The 19,890-nt window shown below is 66.7% G+C and overlaps 5 protein-coding genes across 5 annotated transcripts; 3 read left to right on the forward strand and 2 right to left on the reverse strand.

Moving 5' to 3' along the window:
* Positions 1–2,475: 2,475 nt before the first annotated feature.
* On the forward strand, positions 2,476–5,914 carry PFL1_05773 (uncharacterized protein; the record flags this gene model as incomplete). Its single annotated transcript, XM_007883307.1, has 4 exons — positions 2,476–2,875; positions 2,994–3,122; positions 3,240–3,796; positions 3,905–5,914. The coding sequence occupies 4 exons, from the start codon at positions 2,476–2,478 to the stop codon at positions 5,912–5,914; spliced, it is 3,096 nt and encodes a 1,031-aa protein (XP_007881498.1).
* Positions 5,915–6,736: 822 nt separating this feature from the next.
* Positions 6,737–8,379, reverse strand: PFL1_05774 (uncharacterized protein; the record flags this gene model as incomplete). Its single annotated transcript, XM_007883308.1, has 2 exons — positions 6,737–7,748; positions 7,898–8,379. The coding sequence occupies 2 exons, from the start codon at positions 8,377–8,379 to the stop codon at positions 6,737–6,739; spliced, it is 1,494 nt and encodes a 497-aa protein (XP_007881499.1).
* A 977-nt stretch (positions 8,380–9,356) lies between these two features.
* On the forward strand, positions 9,357–11,711 carry PFL1_05775 (uncharacterized protein; the record flags this gene model as incomplete). The annotated part of the gene is made up of 1 exon (XM_007883309.1): positions 9,357–11,711. One exon carries the CDS (start codon positions 9,357–9,359, stop codon positions 11,709–11,711), a length of 2,355 nt encoding a protein of 784 aa, XP_007881500.1.
* Positions 11,712–12,159: 448 nt separating this feature from the next.
* On the reverse strand, positions 12,160–15,453 carry PFL1_05776 (uncharacterized protein; the record flags this gene model as incomplete). The annotated part of the gene is made up of 1 exon (XM_007883310.1): positions 12,160–15,453. One exon carries the CDS (start codon positions 15,451–15,453, stop codon positions 12,160–12,162), a length of 3,294 nt encoding a protein of 1,097 aa, XP_007881501.1.
* Positions 15,454–18,581: 3,128 nt separating this feature from the next.
* On the forward strand, positions 18,582–19,830 carry PFL1_05777 (uncharacterized protein; the record flags this gene model as incomplete). The annotated part of the gene is made up of 5 exons (XM_007883311.1): positions 18,582–18,923; positions 19,046–19,234; positions 19,380–19,489; positions 19,604–19,635; positions 19,772–19,830. The coding sequence occupies 5 exons, from the start codon at positions 18,582–18,584 to the stop codon at positions 19,828–19,830; spliced, it is 732 nt and encodes a 243-aa protein (XP_007881502.1).
* Positions 19,831–19,890: the final 60 nt, after the last annotated feature.

The following is a 19,890-nucleotide window of genomic DNA, read 5'->3' on the forward strand; positions in this document are numbered from 1 at the left end:
CCGCCACTCCGTCGTCGTCGTGGCCGATGACGGAAAGGGCGCGTGTCCTCGACAGTCGAGGCCGGGACTGCGACCGGCACCGGTAGCGCGACCCGCGGCGGCCCGTCTGCGCGACGGCTGCGCGACACCGTCTCTGCCGCCTGGCGCTCGGCGCGACGATGGACGGGCTTTGCGGTGCGCACGGAAAAGGTGCTCGATGCGCGGGTGCGTCGCGCCCAGCAGGTGCGCGCCCTCAAGGCCATGGCGCTCGACGCGGCGGCCACCGTCGTCGTCATGGCCATCATCCTCGCCGTCCCTTGAAGGCCGGTCTCTTCATCCTTGCTCTGACCGTCGTCCGCCCTGGCTCTTTCCCCCGCCTTGTCCGTTCCCACCGTGTGTCGAGGGTTATCTGCGTCACCGTCGTGCCTGTCATGTCATGGTCTTGTTTGTATCCTGTGCTCGTACCTTGTACTCTAGCCATGGTGCGCGTCTCGCGCCCGCCCCTGCTCTGCTCTGCTTTGCTCTACGCGCTCTCTGTATTCCCATCATCACTACTGTCACCACTTGCCTCGAGATCTGGCGCTCGTGTGCACCTGCCTGATTTCGACGACGTCAGGGCGCTGGGTGCACTTGCCCGAGTCGCGCGCCGTGCTCGAGGCAACGGCCGGTCGCCAGAGGCTAGGGCGTGACGGAGCGAGTTGCCAGACCAGGCTTTTGTGAAGCGTCGCGAGCATCGCCCAGAGCGGTCTGGCCTGGGCAGGCCAGGCCAACAGGGCAGTCACATACGCGGACCGAGGATTGACCTCAAAGGCGACAGGCCGACGCGCGCCCGCGCCACGCTAGTTGAGCCCCCTGAGCCTCGGTCGGTAGGGTGGGGCGAGGCCAGGCCAGGCCAGGCCGGGCAGAAGAGGTCCCGCCTCGGCCAAGGCGAGCCACTTTACACGACGGACTGACCTGCAAATCAAGCCCAGCCCGCCCAGCCCAGGCACACCGCCCTCTCAAGGGGTCGGGGCGTTTGGCCCCGACCGACGCCGCCACACGTACCGGAGCGGCCCAGGGGCAACCTGGGGCGGCTCGACACCTGGTCGACTTGGCAGCATGCCAGACTGGCCTGGCCTGGCCTGGCCTGGCCTGCGCTGGCATCTCGGGCGTGGATCGGTTGGATCCGATGGGATCGGATCGGGCTGGAATCCAGAGGCAGGCGCGCAGGCGCGCAGGCGGGCCAGGCAAGGCCGGATGAAAAACCAGGCCAGGCAGGGAGGGAAAAAGGGGCCATCGGCGGGCAGTGGCTGGCCTGTCGACGAGGGCCAGAGGGGCGGGGGCGGGGCGGGGCGTGCCAGCCAGCCGGTTTGCCGCCTCGGAAGGCGAAAACCACGAAAATCGGGCGCTGGAGAGGCGAGGCAGGCGAGGCGAGGCAGGCGAGGCAGCTGCTTGCCCTCGAGGGCGACCGAAGCGTCAGGCAGGCTAGCAGAGGAGAGAATTTCTGGCTGCCCGGCCGCATTCTCGGGGCCATCAGCTTCGCCCTGCCTGGCCTGCCTGCCTGCCTGCCTGCCTGTCTTTGCGTCTGGCGCCCGCTTGGCCCTCGACCTGGCCCTGTCTCTGGCCCTGACCAGACCGAGCCTAACCGCACCCGCGCCCCGCCCGCACCCTGGCTTGTCTGCCCTGCCTACCTGGCCTGCTACGCCTGCCTCCTCTCCTCTCTGCCTTGGTTGACCCCTCGCCGCCGCGACAACACGTAACACCCTCTTCGCTGCCCCTCGCTCCTCGTCCCTTTCTCGTCGTTACCGTAACGTCGCGCCACCGCCATCGGCTGCTGCTTGCTTCACGCCCACCGTTCGCCCTCGTCTACGGCCCCCTCCACGCGCACCTCGTACCTCCGTCCGCCACTCGAACCCGCAGCCCAACGACGCGCTGCATCCGCGCCTCTCTCCTCGCCTCCCTGGTTCTCTCTCTCTCTCTCTCTGGCTCTCTGGTTTCTCTTGACGACCGCATCGGTGCGCTTTGACGCTGCTTCACCTCTCGCTCTCTCGCTGCTTCAAAACGTGTCTTCGTTGGGCCGACCTCTGCGCCCGAAATCCACGGCCGCAAACCACACACCCCAGTCTCCGGCCTTGCACTGCCAGCATCCACCGCGGCTCACCCACCTACCTTGGCCCACGTTTGGATCGCTCTGGACCGCGCCGCTTGAGAACGACATCTCACACGGCACCAGAGCTGGCTGCGTAGCTCCACGGCTGGTCCGTCGACGACCTCGCTTCCAGATTATAGCCAAGCCGGTCGCCTCCGCACAGCCGGATATCTACTTCGAGCCCGCCCGCCGGCCGCAGGTTCGGCCCATCTCTGCGCCGAGGTCGTCTCTAGACCGCCTTCGTCTCTGCTCCTCTCGACGCCACAGCCCGTCGAGCCTCGACCGCCGAGACTCGCACTTCCATCCGGATCTTCTCCGTCCGCGATCCGGCCGGCCTGGCTTCGTCATCGCGCGCGCGCCTATCCGCCATGATGCAGGCGCAGCCATCCGCACCGCACCAGCAGTTCAACCCCTACATGGGCGGCGGCCCTCCCATGGGCCCCGGTCCGCGATCGCCCATGATGAACGGCTTCCCGAACGGCCATCAGAACGGGCCCAATGGCGGCCCTTTCCGACAGGGAGACCGGCCGCATCAGCCCACCCAGTCGCCAAAATACCCCAGCATCCAGCTCGAGGATCCGCCTAGGCGCAGCTTCAGCACCTCGACCAACGGCGCCGGAGGCTCGCAGCACGGTGGCGGCGGCGAGGGTAGCCAGTCTTCGTCGTCGCGCTTCCGCACGCGGCGCCCCGACACCGAGGAGATCAGGACCACGGGGCGGACGCACTACATTGAGCTGCTCAACTTCCTCCGCAGCCATCTGCTCAAGGGTGAGGCTTGGCAAGACCTCGAGAGGGTTCCTCTGAATGGTATGACAAGTTCGGGCGCTGACATATGAACATTCGGCCTGCATCTCTTGGCTGTACCCGCTTCATCGCTCGCCCGCAGTTGAACAGACTGCGCGGACCAATGCTCGCGAGAAGCTGACCCGCCTGAGCAAACAGCAGTTTACTGAGCTGTCGACCGACGTCTACGACGAGCTCATGCGGCGCCAGAACAATGCCAAGAACGGCAACTGTGAGTCCACAACCTGGACCCTGAGGACGCCGAGAATGTCCTCAAGACATCTGCTCATCTCTGCCCCTGCTGCTTTGCATCTATCCGTCACCGGCCCACCTTGACGACCATCCACAGCCACGCCGTTCCTCGCGGTGCGCGACGAGTTCCACCCCAAGCGGAATCAGGCTCGTCAGAAGCTGGCCACGTTGCCGAAGAACCGGTTCAAAGACCTCGCCTCGGACGTCTTTTTCGAGCTCGAGCGGCGCTTTCCCGAGCTCAAGGAAGAGTTCCGGCCGGATGCCATCGCGAGGGAGCGCGAGAGGGAGGCGAGGCAAAGAGAAGAGGCCGAGAACCTGCAGAGGAAGGAGTCGATCGGCAACCCGCAGGGCTCAACGTCCGACCGCGTCGTACCGGCAAAGAGCACGCTGGTCGAGGAGGACATCGCCGTGCCCTATTCCAAGGACGACGGTGGCGGCGGCAGTGGCGGCCGGGCGGATCGCGGCTCTCGTCCAGATGACCCCGACGGCCGGCACTCGCTGAATCGCGACTCGCTGGGCTCGACGAGCGCCAACGGCCTGGCGGACAACCGCAGCACCATGTACAGCCAGGCCAGCAGCGTGGGGACGGGCTTCCTCAACGGCTATACGCACAGCGCGGCGAGCCCCAATCTAGGGCGAAGCAGCGGTTTTGAAGTGAGTCGCGGGGTCCACACTGCTGCCAGCACCACGCAGCTCCTCTACGCATGCTGACCCTGCCCTCTTCGCCCTCCTCACACATCACCTCGTCCCCCGCTTCTGCAGGGGACATCAGCGCCGCTCGCCATGGAAAAGATGCGATCCGAGTACGAGCTGCGGATCGCCAAGCTGCAGCAGCAGGTCTCGACGCTCGAGTCGCAGCAGGCCGACTCGATGCCCCGCGTCAGGATGGCCGACGAGCTCAAGGGCCGGAATCAGGAGCTCGAGAGGCAGCTCAAGGAGCTCACGACCGAGCTCAAGGGGACGCAGGAGAGGCACGAGGTGTCGATCCGCGAGCTGCGGGAGGACAGCAACCGCTACCGGGAGCTGCACGACTCCAAGCACTCGGAGCTGCAGGGCGCCCGCGAGGAGCTCCAGTCGCTGCAGCGGCAGGCCGCACGCGGTGGCCTCGGCCAGGACGCGCAGGCCGAGTTCGAGGCGCTCCAAAAGGACTTTGCCGAGCAGAGCATCGTTGTGCAGGAGCTCAAGGAAGAGGTCACGTCGCTCCTCGACGAGTTGCGGCAGCTTTCGGAGCGCCACGACGATATCCATGCCGAGAGGGAGTCGGACGCGGCCGTCATCAAGGACCTGCACGCGCAGGTTGCGAGCTACAAGCGCATGTACGAGACGGCCAAGACGGAGCTGCGGACGCACAAGGCCACCTCGCAGCTCTACGTGCAGCCGGCCAAGGCCGACGACGTGATGCCGGTTTCGGACCGGGGCGCCATCGCCGACGTCAACCTCACCGCGTTCCAGAGCTCGATCGACGAGCTGCTCGCCGCCGCGCGCTCCAAGACGCCGTCGAACGTGCTGCTGTCGATGAAGACGGTGGTGCTGGCCACGACGCTCGTGACCGACGACGTGTCCAAGTACGAGCAGGTGGCGAGCAACCTGTCGGAACTCTCGCCCGACGAGCTCGACCAGCTTCAGGCGCTCAAGGCCAAGTGCTCGGGCACGCTCAACAACCTCATGACGGCCTGCCGCAACCACGCCTCGTCGCACGGCATGTCGCCCGTCAGCCTGCTCGACGCCGCAGCGAGCCACGTGTCGACGACCATCGTCGACCTGGTCAAGCTGCTCAAGGTGCGCAAGGCGAGCAAGGTCGAGGCCGACGAGTACGAGGCCCAGTTCCGGCAGACGCCCGGCGGCACGCTCCAGAACGGGCTCAAGCCGCTCCACATCAGCGCCCAGTCGGCGGCGCTGCGCGACGTCAACGCGAGCGGCACGCTCTCGCCCAACACGTCGAGCTCGTTCGCCTTTGGTGGTCTGCAGCCGGGCTCGGCGAGCGAGGACCGCTTCTCGCCGCGCCTGCGCCACAGCCCGCAGATGGGCCGCTACTCGCCCGTCGGGTACAAGGCCGAGGCGATCCGCAAGGACTCTGCCGGCGATGCGGCGTGGCGCAGCCGGACGACGTCGGTGTCGTCGTCGAGCAGCGCGCAGCGGACGCCGAGCATGCCGTCGGCCATGGGACTCGGTTCGGCCCCGCTGCCCTTCCGGCAGCCGAGCAACGGCGGGGGAGGCGGCGGTGGCGGCGAGGGAAGCGCTGCGAGCAGCATCCGCGGCCTGCGCAGCAGCGGCGGCAACACGACGGGCGACGAGGCGCACCTGGTGCCGCGGTCCGAGACCATCGACAGCCTACCCTCGGTGTCGGACTCGAGCGGCTTCAACGGCAGCTCGGCCAGCCTCGAGACGGGCGGCCACGAGAACTGGGCCGAGCTGCGCAACTACATCGAGGTGCAGACCGAGGCCATCGTCCACTCGATCCAGGCGCTGCTCTCGGCGATCCGCGAGGGTGCGCAGGGCGTGCAGCTCAACGAGAACCTGACGCAGATTACGACGATTGTGTCGTCGATTGTCGCCATCTCCAAGGGCAACCTGCCGGTCAAGTCGCGCGCGGCGGGCGAGCGGATCCTGAGCGAGCTGACCGACCACTGCGAAAAGCTGAGCGAGATGCAGAGCCACCCGTCGTTTGACAAGACGACCAAGGCGTCGATGGCGAGCGCCAGCTACGGTGTCGCAAAGGGCCTCAAGGCGCTCAACGGGCTCCTCACCGCCGCCGACGTCCAGCTGGCCTGATTAGGTCGGGTCCCGTCCTGGCGGCTGCCGTTGCGGGCCATCATCATCACCATTGTCGTCATCCACTGCCGCGACCACGCGACCCGGCCGCGGAAAACCACGCCTCTTTGCTCTCTTTCGCTCGCGCTCTCTCCCTCTCTCTCCCAATCTCCCTCTGCCCCTCGTCTCTGGATCCTTCCAGCGCTGCCTCTCTCGCGACCCTGCCCCATATTTGCTGCATCCGCACACCGCCGCGTCCGATCCTTCCGCATCTGTACGCCACATCAAACGACACGGGCCGAGGACGACATCGACGGCGCGGCCACCCGAACACGTGCGACCGCCGCCGCCGCCGCCAGCCGCCCGCCGCCCGCCGCCCGCCGCTATCGGGTCGGGTCGGGTCGGGTCGTCCTCCTGTACTCTGGAAATCACGATACCCCTGCCCCCCTCCCCTTTCTACCTCGCACCTTGCCCTGAGCCTGTTCCGAGGGCGCCCTGTCCTTGCCCTTGCCCTGGTCCTGGTCCTGGTCCTGATCCTATTTCGAACGGCTCGCTGGCGGTCGACGCGCGAGGGTCGAGCCGGGTGGGCCCAACGCCGAACGCGGTGCGCATAGCGACCGTCCCTCGATCTCCTTTTGCCGCTGACCGACACAGCCAGGGAAATGAACGACTCGACATACGCCACCACGAACCCTATGGCGCAGCGGATCAGACAGGCCCTTTTTTGGGGGGTTTTGCTTTCCACACTGCCTTTTTGCTCTGTCAAATGTCGGTTCCCCATCTAAGGTTCGGAGGGAGGTCCCACCCGTTTCGAGCCTCAACCACCATCGGTGTTCGCATGGCCTAAGCATCGTGCGACGACCTTGCTTCCGACTCCGCCGGCGACGACTCGACGAGGTCGATGAAGGCTCTCCACTCGTCCGACTTGATCTTGTAGCCCTCGCTATCGTCGTCCGGGAACGACTGGTCGCGCACCGCATCGACGTAAGCCTGCACCGCCGCCAGGCGCATGGCGCCCAGGCTGAAGGGCTTGACAAAGGAGCGCACGAATTTGGGCGGGCTCGGCGTATCGGCGTGCGGCAGCGGCATCGGCGGCGCATCGTTGGGCATCTCTGCGGACGTCGTCGCAGCCGCAGCAGCCGCAGCAGCAGCGGGCGTCTGGGCGTCGTCGGCGAGGCCGGCGAGGATGTGGGCGGGAGAGGTGAGTTCGCCCATCATGTCGCTGACGACGAGCACCTGCCCGTCGGTGCCGCTCCCGGCGCCGATGCCGATGGTGATGGCGTCGATGTGGTCGCTAATGTACTTTGCCAGCTTGTTGGGGATGCACTCGAGCACAATGGCAAAGCAGCCGGCGCGCTCGAGCTGCTGGGCGGCGCGGAAGATGTCGTGGGCCTGGCGGGCCGACTTGCCCTGGACGCGGTAGCCCGACGTGGCCCCGACGCGCTGCGGCTGCAGGCCGAGGTGGCCCATGACGGGGATGCCGAAGCTCGTGAGCCGCCGGATGAGCGGAAGCACCTCTTCTGCGCCCTCGATCTTGACGCCGTCGACGCCCGTCTGCTGCATGAGACGGACGACGTTGTCGACGGCGCTCTGGTCGGACGAGACAAAGGTGCCAAAGGGCATGTCGGCAAACACGAGGGGCGCGGCGGGGGTGGCGTCGTGGGCGAGGAGGATGGCCGAGTTGAGGCCGCGCTGGACGGCCTGGGCGTGGTGGATGATGGCGTCGAGCGAGAGGGGCTGCGTCGTCGAGTGGCCCAGGGCGACGTTGGCCAGCGAGTCGCCCACGAGGCACAGGTCGACGTCGGCGTAGCGCATCGAGAGGCCCGTTGGGTAGTCGTAGGCCGTCAGGCAGGCGCTGCTCGTCGTGGCAACGGAGCGGGGCAAGCCGGAGAGGGTGTTGGGGTTGCAGGGATGAAGGGTGCCATGCGACGTCGACGAGTCAGTACCGGCCTGTCGCACGGGCTGGAGCGACAAGGAGCGGGGGGGAGGGAGGAGCTCACTCACACTTTGGTGCCCTCGTGCTTCATCTTTTGGAGGTAGGCAATCGTCTTTCTCCGCGGCGGCGGGGGCAGGCGGGATGCCGAGGAGGAGGGCGAGGGCGAGGGCGAGGGCGACGACTGCCTGGCCTTGCCCTTTGCGTCTGCAGCGGCTGCCGAGGATGCGGCCGCGAGGTCGGCGAGGGAAGAGGATGACGACGAGGGGGGGATGTTTTCCATTGCGGGTCCGGCGCGGTTGCGGAGCGAGGGCGGCGACTGCTGCGAGGTGGAAGGGCGAGGCTGGCGGCGTGTGCGGGCATGGTGGACATGGTCCGGGTCGGCGTCTTCGCTTCCGGCTGTACCGGCGGGCCAGGCGCTGCGTCGAGCCGAGGCGGTGTGGAACGAGGACGAGGGGGAGGACGCGGAGCAGGATGGACAGGCGAGGGGTACGAGGGTGCGTCCGACGAGGTTGCGCAGGTGTCGCCGTGCGAGGCTGGGAGCGGTCGACATGGTAGCGAAGGCGAAGGCGAAGGCGAAGACGATGGCAATGGCAATGGCGATGGTGGCAGGGAGAGAGGGGGATGGAGCAGCCGAGGGTCTATTTGACAAGGGGAAGGACCAGAGGCGGCGGTTTGGCTGCCGGGTGAGGTTGCTTGACAAGGAGAACGACAGGTCGCGACTTGCGGAGCGAGATGGAATCTAATGGTTTGATGGTGGCCAGAGGCGGCCCATCGTACGATGGAAGAAAGAGCTGAACAGCCAGCCAGCCTAGCCTGGGCTTCCAAGTCGACGTCGACCGGCAGACCGACCGACCCCCCAACGGCTTTAATTTTTTTTCCTGGCTGCCCTTTTCTCGGCCCATGTGCCTGTGCCTGGCCTGGCCTTGGCTGGCCTGACGCTGCGCCAGACGAGGGCGGGAACCCTGGCCCTGGCCTTTGGGTTGGCTCGCCTCGCCTCGGCGCTTTGGCCGCCCCGCTTCCGGCTGGATTGGAAGCCGAGGGAGGGGTGGCGCCGTGTGGCTGGCCTGCCTTTGTCTGGCTTGGCTTTGCCGCGTTCCGAAGCAGCTGGCGCGCACCCGCCCTCGTTGGCTGGCCCCGGCTGGCAGTCTTCCCCGCACCCCGACCGGCCAGCACAGCCCTGCCCTGCCTTGCCCTGCCTTGCCCTGCCTTGCCCTGCCTTGCCCTGCCTTGCCCTGCCTTGCCCTGCGTTTGCCCTCGGCCGGCTTCCCCGACTCCCGCTGCCTCGTCGTAGCCACCGACCATCCACCATCACCATCACTCCATCACTCCATCTGGCCAGGGCCAACCCCGCCTCGACCTCGTCTCGTCTCGTCTTCATCTTCATCTCAAGCTTCTATCTGACCGGCCTCTCGCTCCTTCTAGACACACTCGCACTCGCATCAGCGCCGGCATTGGCGCCACACCCCCGCGCACAGCCCACCGGCTCGCTGCGGCCCGCAGCCCACCACCCCCCTCTCCTCGCCCGCCATGCAGCCCAACTCGTCGTCGTCGGCCCAGTCCGACTACTTCTCCCAGCCCGGCTACCGCGGAAACCTCACCACATCACAGACCATCGCCCTCCTCAAACTATGGCGCCGCTTCCTCCGCCTCTGCGAGACCGCAGCACCCAACACCGCACAGCCAAACCCGCCCAACGCCACAAAGCACAGACCACTCCCGCACTCGTCATCATCACCCTCGCTCTCCGCACCCTACTCGGCCTCGGCCTCATCCTCGGCATCTGCATCCGGTGACCGTCTCGACGCAAAACACGCACCCTACCATGCACAGCCCGACGATGCCGCTGCCGCTGCCGCCGCAATCCAAGACGGTTACCGCCACCACTCCCGCGCAACGCCACCACCACCAGCTCAACAACAACAACAACAACGAGATGGAAACGGCCACACCGACAGCAACAACCTTCCCCCGCAGGACGACAAGCTCAAGGACCACCTCCGCTCCATCGAAGAGTCAAAGGACCTCCACGCCTTTGTCGCCACCCACGGCGGCGCCGCCCTCAAGCGCGAGTTCTGGGCCATGGTCAAGGGCGAGCACCCAGACGCCGTCATGCTCCGCTTCCTCCGCGCCCGCAAGTGGAACGTCGACCGCGCCCTCGCCGTCATCGGCAGCGCCTGCGCCTTCCGCGTCCAGCACAACGTCACCCAGCTCATGAAAAACGGCGAGCTGGGCCTCGTCCGCACCCGCGGCGGCATGAACATCTTCCGCAACGGCATCAGCTACATCCTCGGCGCCACCCCCAACGGCGAGCCCATCTACACCATCGAGGTCGGCTCCCACTACAGCTCCAACCAGACGGCCGAGGAGCTCAAGAATGCCGTCATCTTTATGCAGGAGTGCCTCTCGCTCATGATGCCGCCGCCCGTCGAGAAAAAGGTCGTCATCTTCAACCTCAACAACTTTGGCATCCGCAACATGGACTGGTCCATTGTCCTCTTTATGGCAAAGACGATGGAGTCCTTCTACCCAGAGACGCTCGCACGCGTCTACGTCCACGGCGCGCCCTGGATCTTTAAGCCCATCTGGTCCATCCTCCGCCCGCTCCTCGACCCCGTCGTGCGCGACAAGATCCGCCTCACCTGGAAGGTCGAGGAGCTCTCGGAGCACGTCCCCGTCGACCACCTGCCCAAAAAGACGCTCCACGGCAACCTCGACTTTGAATTCCTCTTCCCCGAGCCCGAGCCCGGCGAAAACGACGTCCAGAAGGACACGGCCGCCCACGACGCGCTGCGCCTTGCCTACCTCGACGTCGTCACCGAGTTTGAGAACGCGACGCGCGCCCTCGCGCGCTGCTACCGCAACTCGACGGCGGCGGCGGCAGCGGCGTCGTCGTTGTCGCTCTCGTCGTGGTCCGAGGCGCCGGGCGGCCAGAGTCAGAGGAACATTGGATCGCGTCGGGCCCGGAAGCTGGGTCGTCGTGGACAGGGCAGCAGCGGTGGCGGTGGCGGTGGGCGCGACGAGTTTGATAATGGCCACGGCAACGGCAACGGCCACGACGATGTCGACAACGACGATGACGACGGCGATGATGATGGCGAGCCAGAGGGCAGCGCGAGCCTGCGGGCGATGCGCGACGTGCTGGCGACCAAGCTGCGCGTCGCCTGGCTGCGGCTCAAGCCCTACGTCATCGGCAAGACAAAGTACGACCGGTGGGGCGTGGCCCAGGACGACGGCACCATACGCTGGACCTACAAGACGCTGGCGGGGCGCGTCGACACCCAGATCCTGGGCGAGGGCACCTCGTTGCCCGCCCTCGAACGCGCCCTGGCCGAAATCGAAGGCGCCCACTCGATGCCCGGCCCTCTGCCTCAACCGGCCGCAACATCGGCGTCGGCGGCGCCGGCGGCGGCGGGGCATGCTGCTCCGTCGACGGCAAACGGTGGCACATCTCGACATCGAAACGGTGCGGGCCCCTCGTCTGTCGTTGCAGATCAGAAGACCTCGACGGGTCCAGCCATAGCAGCAGCAGCAACAACGACGACGACGACGACGACAACGACGACAGCGGCACCACATACGCGCTCCAACCTGTCGACGGCGCCCGTCGTCGTGGCACCTCGATCCTCGTCATCTCTTTCCTCGTCGGCCGCAACAACCCCGTCCCAACCCCGCGACCCCGCCCTCGTCGCCACCCTTGCTCCCGACGCAGCATCGACGGATGAATCGCGACGAGGGGCCAAGGAGGCCGAGGGCCAGAGCACGAGGGGCAAAGCGAGCATCGAAACGGAACCGGGCCGCTTCCAGGATATCATCCCGATCCACCCTTCGGACCCGGCGTTTGAAAAGGCCCGCAATGCGGATCACGAAGTCGCCCCATCGTAGTCGTTGTCGCCGTAGTCGTCCTAGATCCACGCACCATCCCTGCGTGCTCCACTCCTCGCTGCTGCGCTCTGCTCCCCCTCTCTTCCCCGGCGGTTTCGACACATGGTGTCTTTTGGATCGCGGGCTGTACTCGATCGGTTCCAGGTCCGGTCTCGTACCGTACCGGCCTGGCCTGGCCCGGCTTGGCTTGGCTGCAGCGTTGGCCCCGCTTTGTAGGCATGCGTCTGTTCGGATGGCATGGGCTCGGCACCCGGAATAGTAAAGTTGGTCGACCTAGACGGACCCGAAAGAGGGCCGTGTGCGAAGAGACGTCGGGCCCATCTTGACGTGTGCCTCTCGGCCGCCCTAGCGCTCCAGCGATGACCCTCCCTCTTCTCCCTGCAGCCGTCGCCTTCGCCGTCGCCGTCGCCGCCTTCGCCGCCGAGCGTCGCCGCTGCGCGCCCTGCTTTCACTTGGCGCTGTGCCGCAGGCGCTCGTGGCGGAGCATGGCGTCCTTGCGCGAAAAGCTGGCGCTGCACGTCTTGCACTTCCACTCGACGACGGCCATGCTCTTTTTCGGATCGACCTCCTTGCCCAGCACGATGCAATCTTGCATCGTCAGCTTGCCCTCGCGCACCAGGCTCGCCTCTTCGCGCGCGTGGATCGTCTCGCGGTGCCGCGCCAGGTCGTACGGCCGGTGGAAGGCCGTCTGGCACACGCTGCCCGTGATCGGCGAGCGGTAGTCGCACCGCGTCGAGCCCGTCGTACCCGCCGTCGGTCGACCGGCGCCGCCCGCAGTGGGCGAGTCGCTGCTCCGCGCGACTGCCGACGTCTTTTTGCCGTCACCGCCGCCGCCGCCGCCGCTGCTCGTCGCCTTGGTCTTGCGACGCCGCTTCTGCGGTACTTTGGTCGCGGTCGACGAGCTGGCGCCGGCGCCGCCGCCGTGGTCCTCGTACCCGGATCCTTCGAGGTCGTCCCACTCCTCGTCGTCTTCCTCCTCGCCCGACGCCTCGATCTTGTCGTCCTTGGCCTCGACAGGGCTCCGCTTCGGCCCATCTTGGACCAGCCGGAGCGCATCGGCGACGGTCGAGACGGTGCCAGCCGAGGACGTGCCAAACTTGCCCGCCGCCCCACCGGCGCCGACCGGCGGCGAGACAGTCTTCTTGGGCTGCCCCCCGATGACCTGAGCAGAGCTGCGGATCGATGGGCTCTGGCTGCCGTCGTCCTGGCTGCCCCCCATGCTGACATCGTCGACCGATGCACCGCCCCGCGGTCCGGCCGCGGCCGTCGAGGCCTGCCCAGGCGCCATGGCACCGCCGATGCCCGCCGCCGCGACGCTCAGCCCGCTGTCTTGGCTTCCCGGAATGTAGCCGTAGCCGCCCATCATGCCCGGCATCATCATGCGCGACGGCTTGCCGCCCGTCGTCCGGTACTTTGACTTGCCCGCCATCGTCGCACCGTCCGCGTCTAGGTCCTCGGACGACGACTGCTCCTTTGGCTTGGGTCGGCCATTCAACGCACCACCACCGCCGGCACCGCCGCTGCCGAAGGCGTTGGCGTGTGCTCGGTTGCGCCGGTCGTCGTCCGAGTCGCTGCTCGACGCAGAGACGTCGGCGAAGCGGGGGATCGAAGTCGTACTCTGCCGGTGCTTGTGCGCCCAAGGCTCGGCCCGGACGTGGCCCCAGGCTCCTCCTCCTCCGCCGCCGCCGCCGGGAGTCCTGTCAGAGCTCGAGCCGGAACGGGAAAAGCTCTGCGACCGCCGTCCTTGCGAGCCGCTGGCCGAGCCCTGGCTGCCGCTCGGCGGCTTGGCCGGATAGTTGAGGTAGAGGCTCGAAGGCCCGCCCCGGATCATGCTGGGCCGCATGTTGGGAGGGTAGTAGGGCCTCTCGTCCTCGTCGTCGTCGGTGCTGGTGGTGTCGAAGCTCTCGCTGGGGCTAAAGATGCTGCTCTGCGAGCCAGATTCCTGGCTGGTGCTGCCTCGCCCCTCGACCTGGTGCGGGTGGTGGCCCGGCCGTCTGGGATAGTGGTGCTGCTTGGCCGTCTCGGTCCGGCTCATGGGGATGCGCGTGTGAGCGTCGCCCGACGCAGGCTTGTGGGTCGACTTGCCGGGCGTCGAGGTCGGCGTCTTTGCCGCCGAGTCATGCACCTCAAAGGCGCTCGTCTTGGGCGTCCGGGTGCCGGCAATCTGCTGCTGCTGCTGGGCTGCGACGCCGCTCGTGTCCCTCTTGGCATGGCCCGCCAGCGCATCGGCGAGCCCAGGCGGCACAGGCGCAAACAGGCTCGGCATGTTTCCCAGCCCGGAATGGGCCAGCGCGGACTCGACATCGTCGTAGTCGAGGAACGCCTGCTGAGGGCTCACTGTGAGGCCGCTGGGTTCCCGTCTCAGCTCGCGACGACCGCCCGGACCTTGTCGATTCTGAGCCATGGATGGTGGCGGCTGCGCATCAGCCTGACGAAAAGACATCTGGTGCTGCCGTTGCTGCTGCTGTTGTTGCTGTTGCTGTTGCAGCTGCTGTTGCTGCTGCTGAAGAATCTGCTGCTGCTGCTGCTGCTGCTGCTGCTGCTGCTGCTGCTGTGGCTGTGGCTGCGACTGCGACTGCGACTGCGAAAAGGGCTGCGATGGCGGTGGCATCGCCTGGTTGGCGAGCATCTCGGCCTGGCTGGCATTCTGCGACAGGCTGCCCGTCCCGAAGTAGGGCGTCCACTGCGAAGTGGTCGACGAGTCGAGCTCGGTCGGGAAGCCCTGCGAGTTCTTGCCCCACGAGACCGACTGGGTGAAGCTGGCATCGAAGCTGCTGCTGCGCCGCCGCGGCTGGCCGGGTCTCTCTGGGTAGCACGGCACCGAGCCCATGTAGTCGTTGGCCCCGCCGCCGCCCATGGCTCTCGGCGTGGCCTCGCCGGAGCGGTAGGTGGAGCTGCTGCCATGCGTCTGCCCGATGTCGTAGTCCGGAAAGAGGCTAAACGAGGGCGCGACGCCGGCCTGCATGGGGTCTGAAGAGGCCGACATGGGGCTGATCTGGCTGTTGCTTTGCGAGCCGTAGTTGCGCTGCTGCATAATGTCGCGGAGCGGGCCCTTGAAGGCGCGCGAGTCGACGCCTGCCAGCTCGGCGCGGATCTGGGCCTTGACCCTCTCCTGCTGCTCGTGGGTCATGCCGTTGCTGCCGGGCGATCCAAAGTTGGCATAGGCGGCGTTGAGGGCCTCTTGATTGTCGAGCGCCTGGTTTGGTATGGATTCGCCGAGGGAGAGCTCGTGCATCGGTGCTCCCAGAGTGCCGCTGGGTGGGTCCTTGGTGGGCTGCTGCGGTGTCGCGGTGCTATCTGCCAGGCCCGTCTGCTGCTGCTGCTGTTGCTGTTGCTGTTGCTGCTGCTGCTGGTGAGCCTGCCGCAGTGCGAGCATCTGATTTGCATCGATGCCGTGCCACGATGCCGAGTAGCCGTGGCTGCGCTGACGCTTCTTTTGCGGGCTGCCGGCCATGTCGAGCGTGCCCATCATCGCCGTTGCTGCGGACGGGTCGTCGAGCAGCGGCGACTGGCTCGGATGAGGCGATCGATGCTGGGTGAAGGAGGACGAGGGGGCAATGTCGACGGGCATGGCGTACTGAGAGCCGGTCTGGGATGCGGAAGGAAACGGGCCCTGGCTGAAACCGCCGTTGGTGGCGGGTCCCATGGCGGCAGCTTGCGTCGCCGATGCCATGGAGCCCTGGCTCGGCGGCAGGCTGGGGCCTGGCTCGTCGAAGAGGATGAAGTCCTTATTGTGCTGCATCTTGGCGGACGGGCGTGCGGGCGAGTGAGCCGTCCTCGCGCGGCGCGTGTCGGGTCGAGTCGCGATGGCAGGGGCGGATCAGGCCCCGAAAGGGTGTGATGGATGGACGCGGGCGAAGGAGCTGACGACGAGGCGAGTTTGACGACGGTGTGAAAGGGTGACCGCGATTCAGATAACGAAACGCAGAGTGGATGCTTGGCAAAGAGAGAGAGAGAGAGAGAGAGACGAGGGTGGCTGTCCCGCTGGACTGTTGGCCTACCAGGCCGAAGGCTTAGACGAGCTGGCAGCGTCAAGCGGGGCCAGACGGGTAAGCCGAGCGCGGGTCGGTGAGCAGTTCGGATGTGCCTATACCGCTGCCTGTGCGGGTGCGATCCGATGGTTGCGAGCGGGCGTCGTCGGCAAAGAGCCGTTGATTAGCAAGATCCAAGCAGGTAGGCGGGCTGGTCGAGGTCGCTGTCGAGGGATCTGCGCCGTGGTGCTCGTCGTCGCCGTCGCCGTCGCCGTCGTCGGGCACCGAGGACAAGCCTGGCTCGATGTTGGCGCTGGGCGGTGGTCGGCCCGGTGGATGGCAGTGCGATGCGGAAGGGTGCGCTGCGCCTGTTGGATGCGCAATCACGGGTGGAACGGCAGAGTAGCAAGGCCGAACTGGTAGCGCTCTGCTGGCTTGGTCGGACGTGGAGCGACGATGGAGAGACGACGGGGGGCAAGCAAGGTGGGAAGATCAGACGGCGAGCAAGCAAGCAAGGCCAGGTCAGGTCAGGTCAGGTCAGGCCAGGCAGCAGCAAGACAGGTGTCGGTCTGGCTGATGCGACAGGCGGGCGGGCGGGCGAGCCAGCCAGGGCCAGCCTTAGCCAAAGCCGCCAGGGAGCAGGCGGGAAAGGGCAGCGTGCGAGCGCGGCCTGGCTGACCTGGCTCTCTCTCGCTGCCCTGCCCTGCCTTGCGCTGCCTCGCCCAGGCCTGCCGCTGGTGATGCTGGGCTGCTGCTCGTACCGCTGTGCGGACCACTGCGCTCGGCCCCCAGCTGCCGAGTGACGGTCCCTGGCGCCTTGCCCAGCGCTGCTTGGCCTTGCTTGTCTGGCCTGCCTCATGCTCACGCGCCCCGCCTCTCCTTTCCTCTCCTGGCTGACCCGAGGCCAGGCCAGGCCAGGCTAGGCTATCCTCTCTGGCCTGCCCGACTTGGGCCTACCCCTGCGACGCCCAACGACGCGCCTCGCCCTCGCCCTCGCCCTCGCCCTCGCCCGCGAAAAAAGTGGAGCAGGTTCCAGCAGCCTCTGAGTAAGCTGCCCTGCCCTGGCCTGGCCCGGCCGTCGAGATCCAGCAGATGAGGGGACCCTTGATCAGCTCGCTTCTGGCCTCAAGCGACCCGCCCACCCTCCCGCAAGGGTTCTCCCCGCTTCCACGCACTCGGCGGTCGGCCCGCTCGCCCGCGCCAGTCCGATCTCCGAGCCGTCAGCAGGTCTTGCACTTCGAGAGACGGCCAGTTAAACAGGCTCGGGCGTGGCAGTTCAGGCTGTGCCTCGTCGCGACCTCTGCCACCGGTTGCATGGCGGTTACAATTATACAGCCAAAATATCGGCCCCTTGATCACATGAGCCTCCTTAGCTCAGTGGTAGAGCGCGTCACTAGTACTCCGGATCGACGCCGTTCGGTCTTGGACTCGCTATGACGAGGTCAGTCGTTCAAATCGGCTAGGAGGCAATCCCTTTTTTCACTCCTTCTTTTATCCAAGCCTCCCACGGCCTGCTCGAAGATTCTTTTCAGACACAGTCCAGTCACGACGAGGCAGTTGGGTGCGGCGGAGCATGGCGTCGACAGCCGTCACCAGAGCCGACTAGGCCGGCGGCAACGAGATCAGGGATATGACGGGCGACGGCGGTGCTGGGTGGACGATAGACGGGTATGGCGGCCGGGATGCCATCGCCTGGTCGCCTCTTTGACCTGGAAACGAGTGCGAACCGTAGGGACCGTCGCGAGCGAGCGTGCCTTCGATGATGATGATCTCGGCGCGCGGTTCCGAGCTGATGCGAGGCGGGGTCGAGGCAGACGACGGTCATGCTCTCGTCAAAGTGGCTCTGATCGTCGACGACGGGAGACTAATGGGCGACGCAGCGTCCCAGCCTCAGCCTCAGCCTCAAAGGGTCATCCAGCACGCCGCTTTCTCAAGTTGCGGTTTCTGTCATCAGCCTGTTGCTGCGTACGGCGCGTTGCTAATGGCCACTTGAAGCTGGGCATCGGCGATGGCCGCCATCTGGCCCCTTATGATCTCAAGGCGTCGCAAGGAAGCCCGCTTGCAGGCCTCGTCTCATGCCCGCCTCGACGCTCGGCGAGGCCTGGGTGCGGCTGGATACGGCGCGGTGCCCGGTGGGGGAGCCGGCGGGTTGGCCGACTGGCTTGGCGCTGCGCTGCGGTTCGGCCCGCTCGAATGCGGAACGAGGCGCCTCCGCGGCTCAAAGGCGATGTTCTGCGTGCGTGTGCGTGGCCGTGGACGCGACGCCGTGCCGGAGAGGTTTCGCCTCGCCGGCTGCTCGTGGTGGAATGAAGTGGCGGTGCGGAAGACGAAGAAGGCCCAGCGAGGCCGTCAGCCGTTGTTAGGCCCAAGGGCTGGAAGGGAGCGTGCACGGACCATCCCCTGCGCCTGCTTGGCCCTCTAGCCGGCCTGAGCTTCTTGCCTGCTCCACATGCGAGGGCAAACAGCCAGCCGCAAAGGCCCGGCCAGGCCAAGCGAAGACGCCAACGAGCGCTTCCAGGCCGGCAAGCAGGCGCTGGCGGGCAAGCCGCTCAGGGTCCAACCCAAAAAGTGCAAGCAGGTTGGATGAGGCAGGCCAGCTTCTCCAACCCAGCGTGCTCAGGCCCCAAGGCCCGCGCCCGTCTTGTCGCCTTGCCCTGCCTCGCTGCTCGCCACCATCACCACCACCGCCGTCACTCTCCTTCTCGCTCCTAAGTGCAAATCACACTTCAAGCTGTCGCTCCTTCGCCAGTTCACCCTCCGTGCTCGCGCACCTCGCGCGTCGTTCCAGTCCCAGCTCCGTCCATCGCCCCTCGACCTCGCGCCTCTCCACGCCCTCCGTCCATCCCTGCAGCATCGACCCATCTGGACCTGGCTCCGCTCCCTCCTCCCGCCGCCCACCATGTCCGACGGCACCAATGCCACCGCCGCCTCTTCCGCTCCTGCTGGCACCGGAGCTGGAGCCGCACCCGTAGAGGTGCCCGTCCTTGGCTTTACCACCTTCACCGCCCTACCCACCTTTGCCGTCTCGCCCATCCCGCCGCCGCCGGCCACGCGTCGCCTCACCCACTCCGACGGCCCGCTCGTCTGGATCGACTGCGAAATGACCGGCCTTCTCGCCACCGACCGCCTCCTCGAGATCGCCGTCATCATCACCGACGCGCAGCTCAACCCGCTCGACGAGGGCGTCAGCTACGTCATCAAGACGGAAAAGCACGTCCTCGACGCCATGGGCGAGTGGTGTGTGCGTAGCCCCGCTGCTCTGCCTCGGCCCCTCTCTTGTCGTCCAGTGCTGCACAGCCTAGCGTCGTGCTGACATTGATGCGGCTATACCGCCTCGCAATCACCACGACCACCACAACCCAGGTCAACCAACACGGCATCTCGGGTCTCACGGCCGCCTGCCTCGACCCCACCGTCGCCAGGTCGCACCAGGACGTCCGCAAGGCCGTCCTGGCCTACATTATCGACCGCGTACCCGCCAAGCGCATCGGCGTGCTCGCTGGCAACACGGTCCACGCCGACAAGGTCTTCCTGCAGCGCGAGCTGCCAGAGGTGCGTGCGTGTGCGCGCATACAGCCTCCGCCTGGCTGGCCAGCCTAGCGGACTGCGTTGCCTCGACTACCTCCCGTTGGTGGACATGACTGACGAGGTGGCGTGCCTCTTCCGGTCCCCTCGTCGCCTCTGCGCGCAACGACAGCTGGTGGAACACCTGCACTACCGCATCGTCGACGTATCCTCGTTCAAGGAATGCGTCCGCAGGTGGTACGGCGAAGAGCATGTGTGGCAGGGTGGAAAGGGAAGCCACCGGTGCGTACCCTCCACCCCTTTCGACTGCTCCCGCTCCCGATCGGTTCCTTGCGCTGCCGCCCCTTGCCCATCGCTCATCCTCTCTCTTTCACCATCTCGTGCCATCTTCACCAGAGCACTCGACGACATCAGGGGAAGCATCGAAGGTACGTCCCACCCACCCTCTCCCTCGCCTCGCCTCGTCCTGCGCCCAGCCTGTCGTCATTCATCCTGACCCCTTCACTCCCTCTCCCTCTCCCTCTTTCTCTTCTCGCTCCGCTGCCACCACCCACGGCGCGGTAGAGTTGAAGCACTACCGCCAACGCTTCTTCGTCCCGCCCTCGTCGGTCCAGGCTTCCTGAGATCGCGCCATCCGGCTCTATTTCTCGGATCGATGCGAGGGAGGGAGGAAACAGGGTCGC

Source organism: Pseudozyma flocculosa (genome assembly GCF_000417875.1).
Source record: "Pseudozyma flocculosa PF-1 unplaced genomic scaffold scaffold00021, whole genome shotgun sequence".
Taxonomy (NCBI): domain Eukaryota; kingdom Fungi; phylum Basidiomycota; class Ustilaginomycetes; order Ustilaginales; family Ustilaginaceae; genus Pseudozyma; species Pseudozyma flocculosa.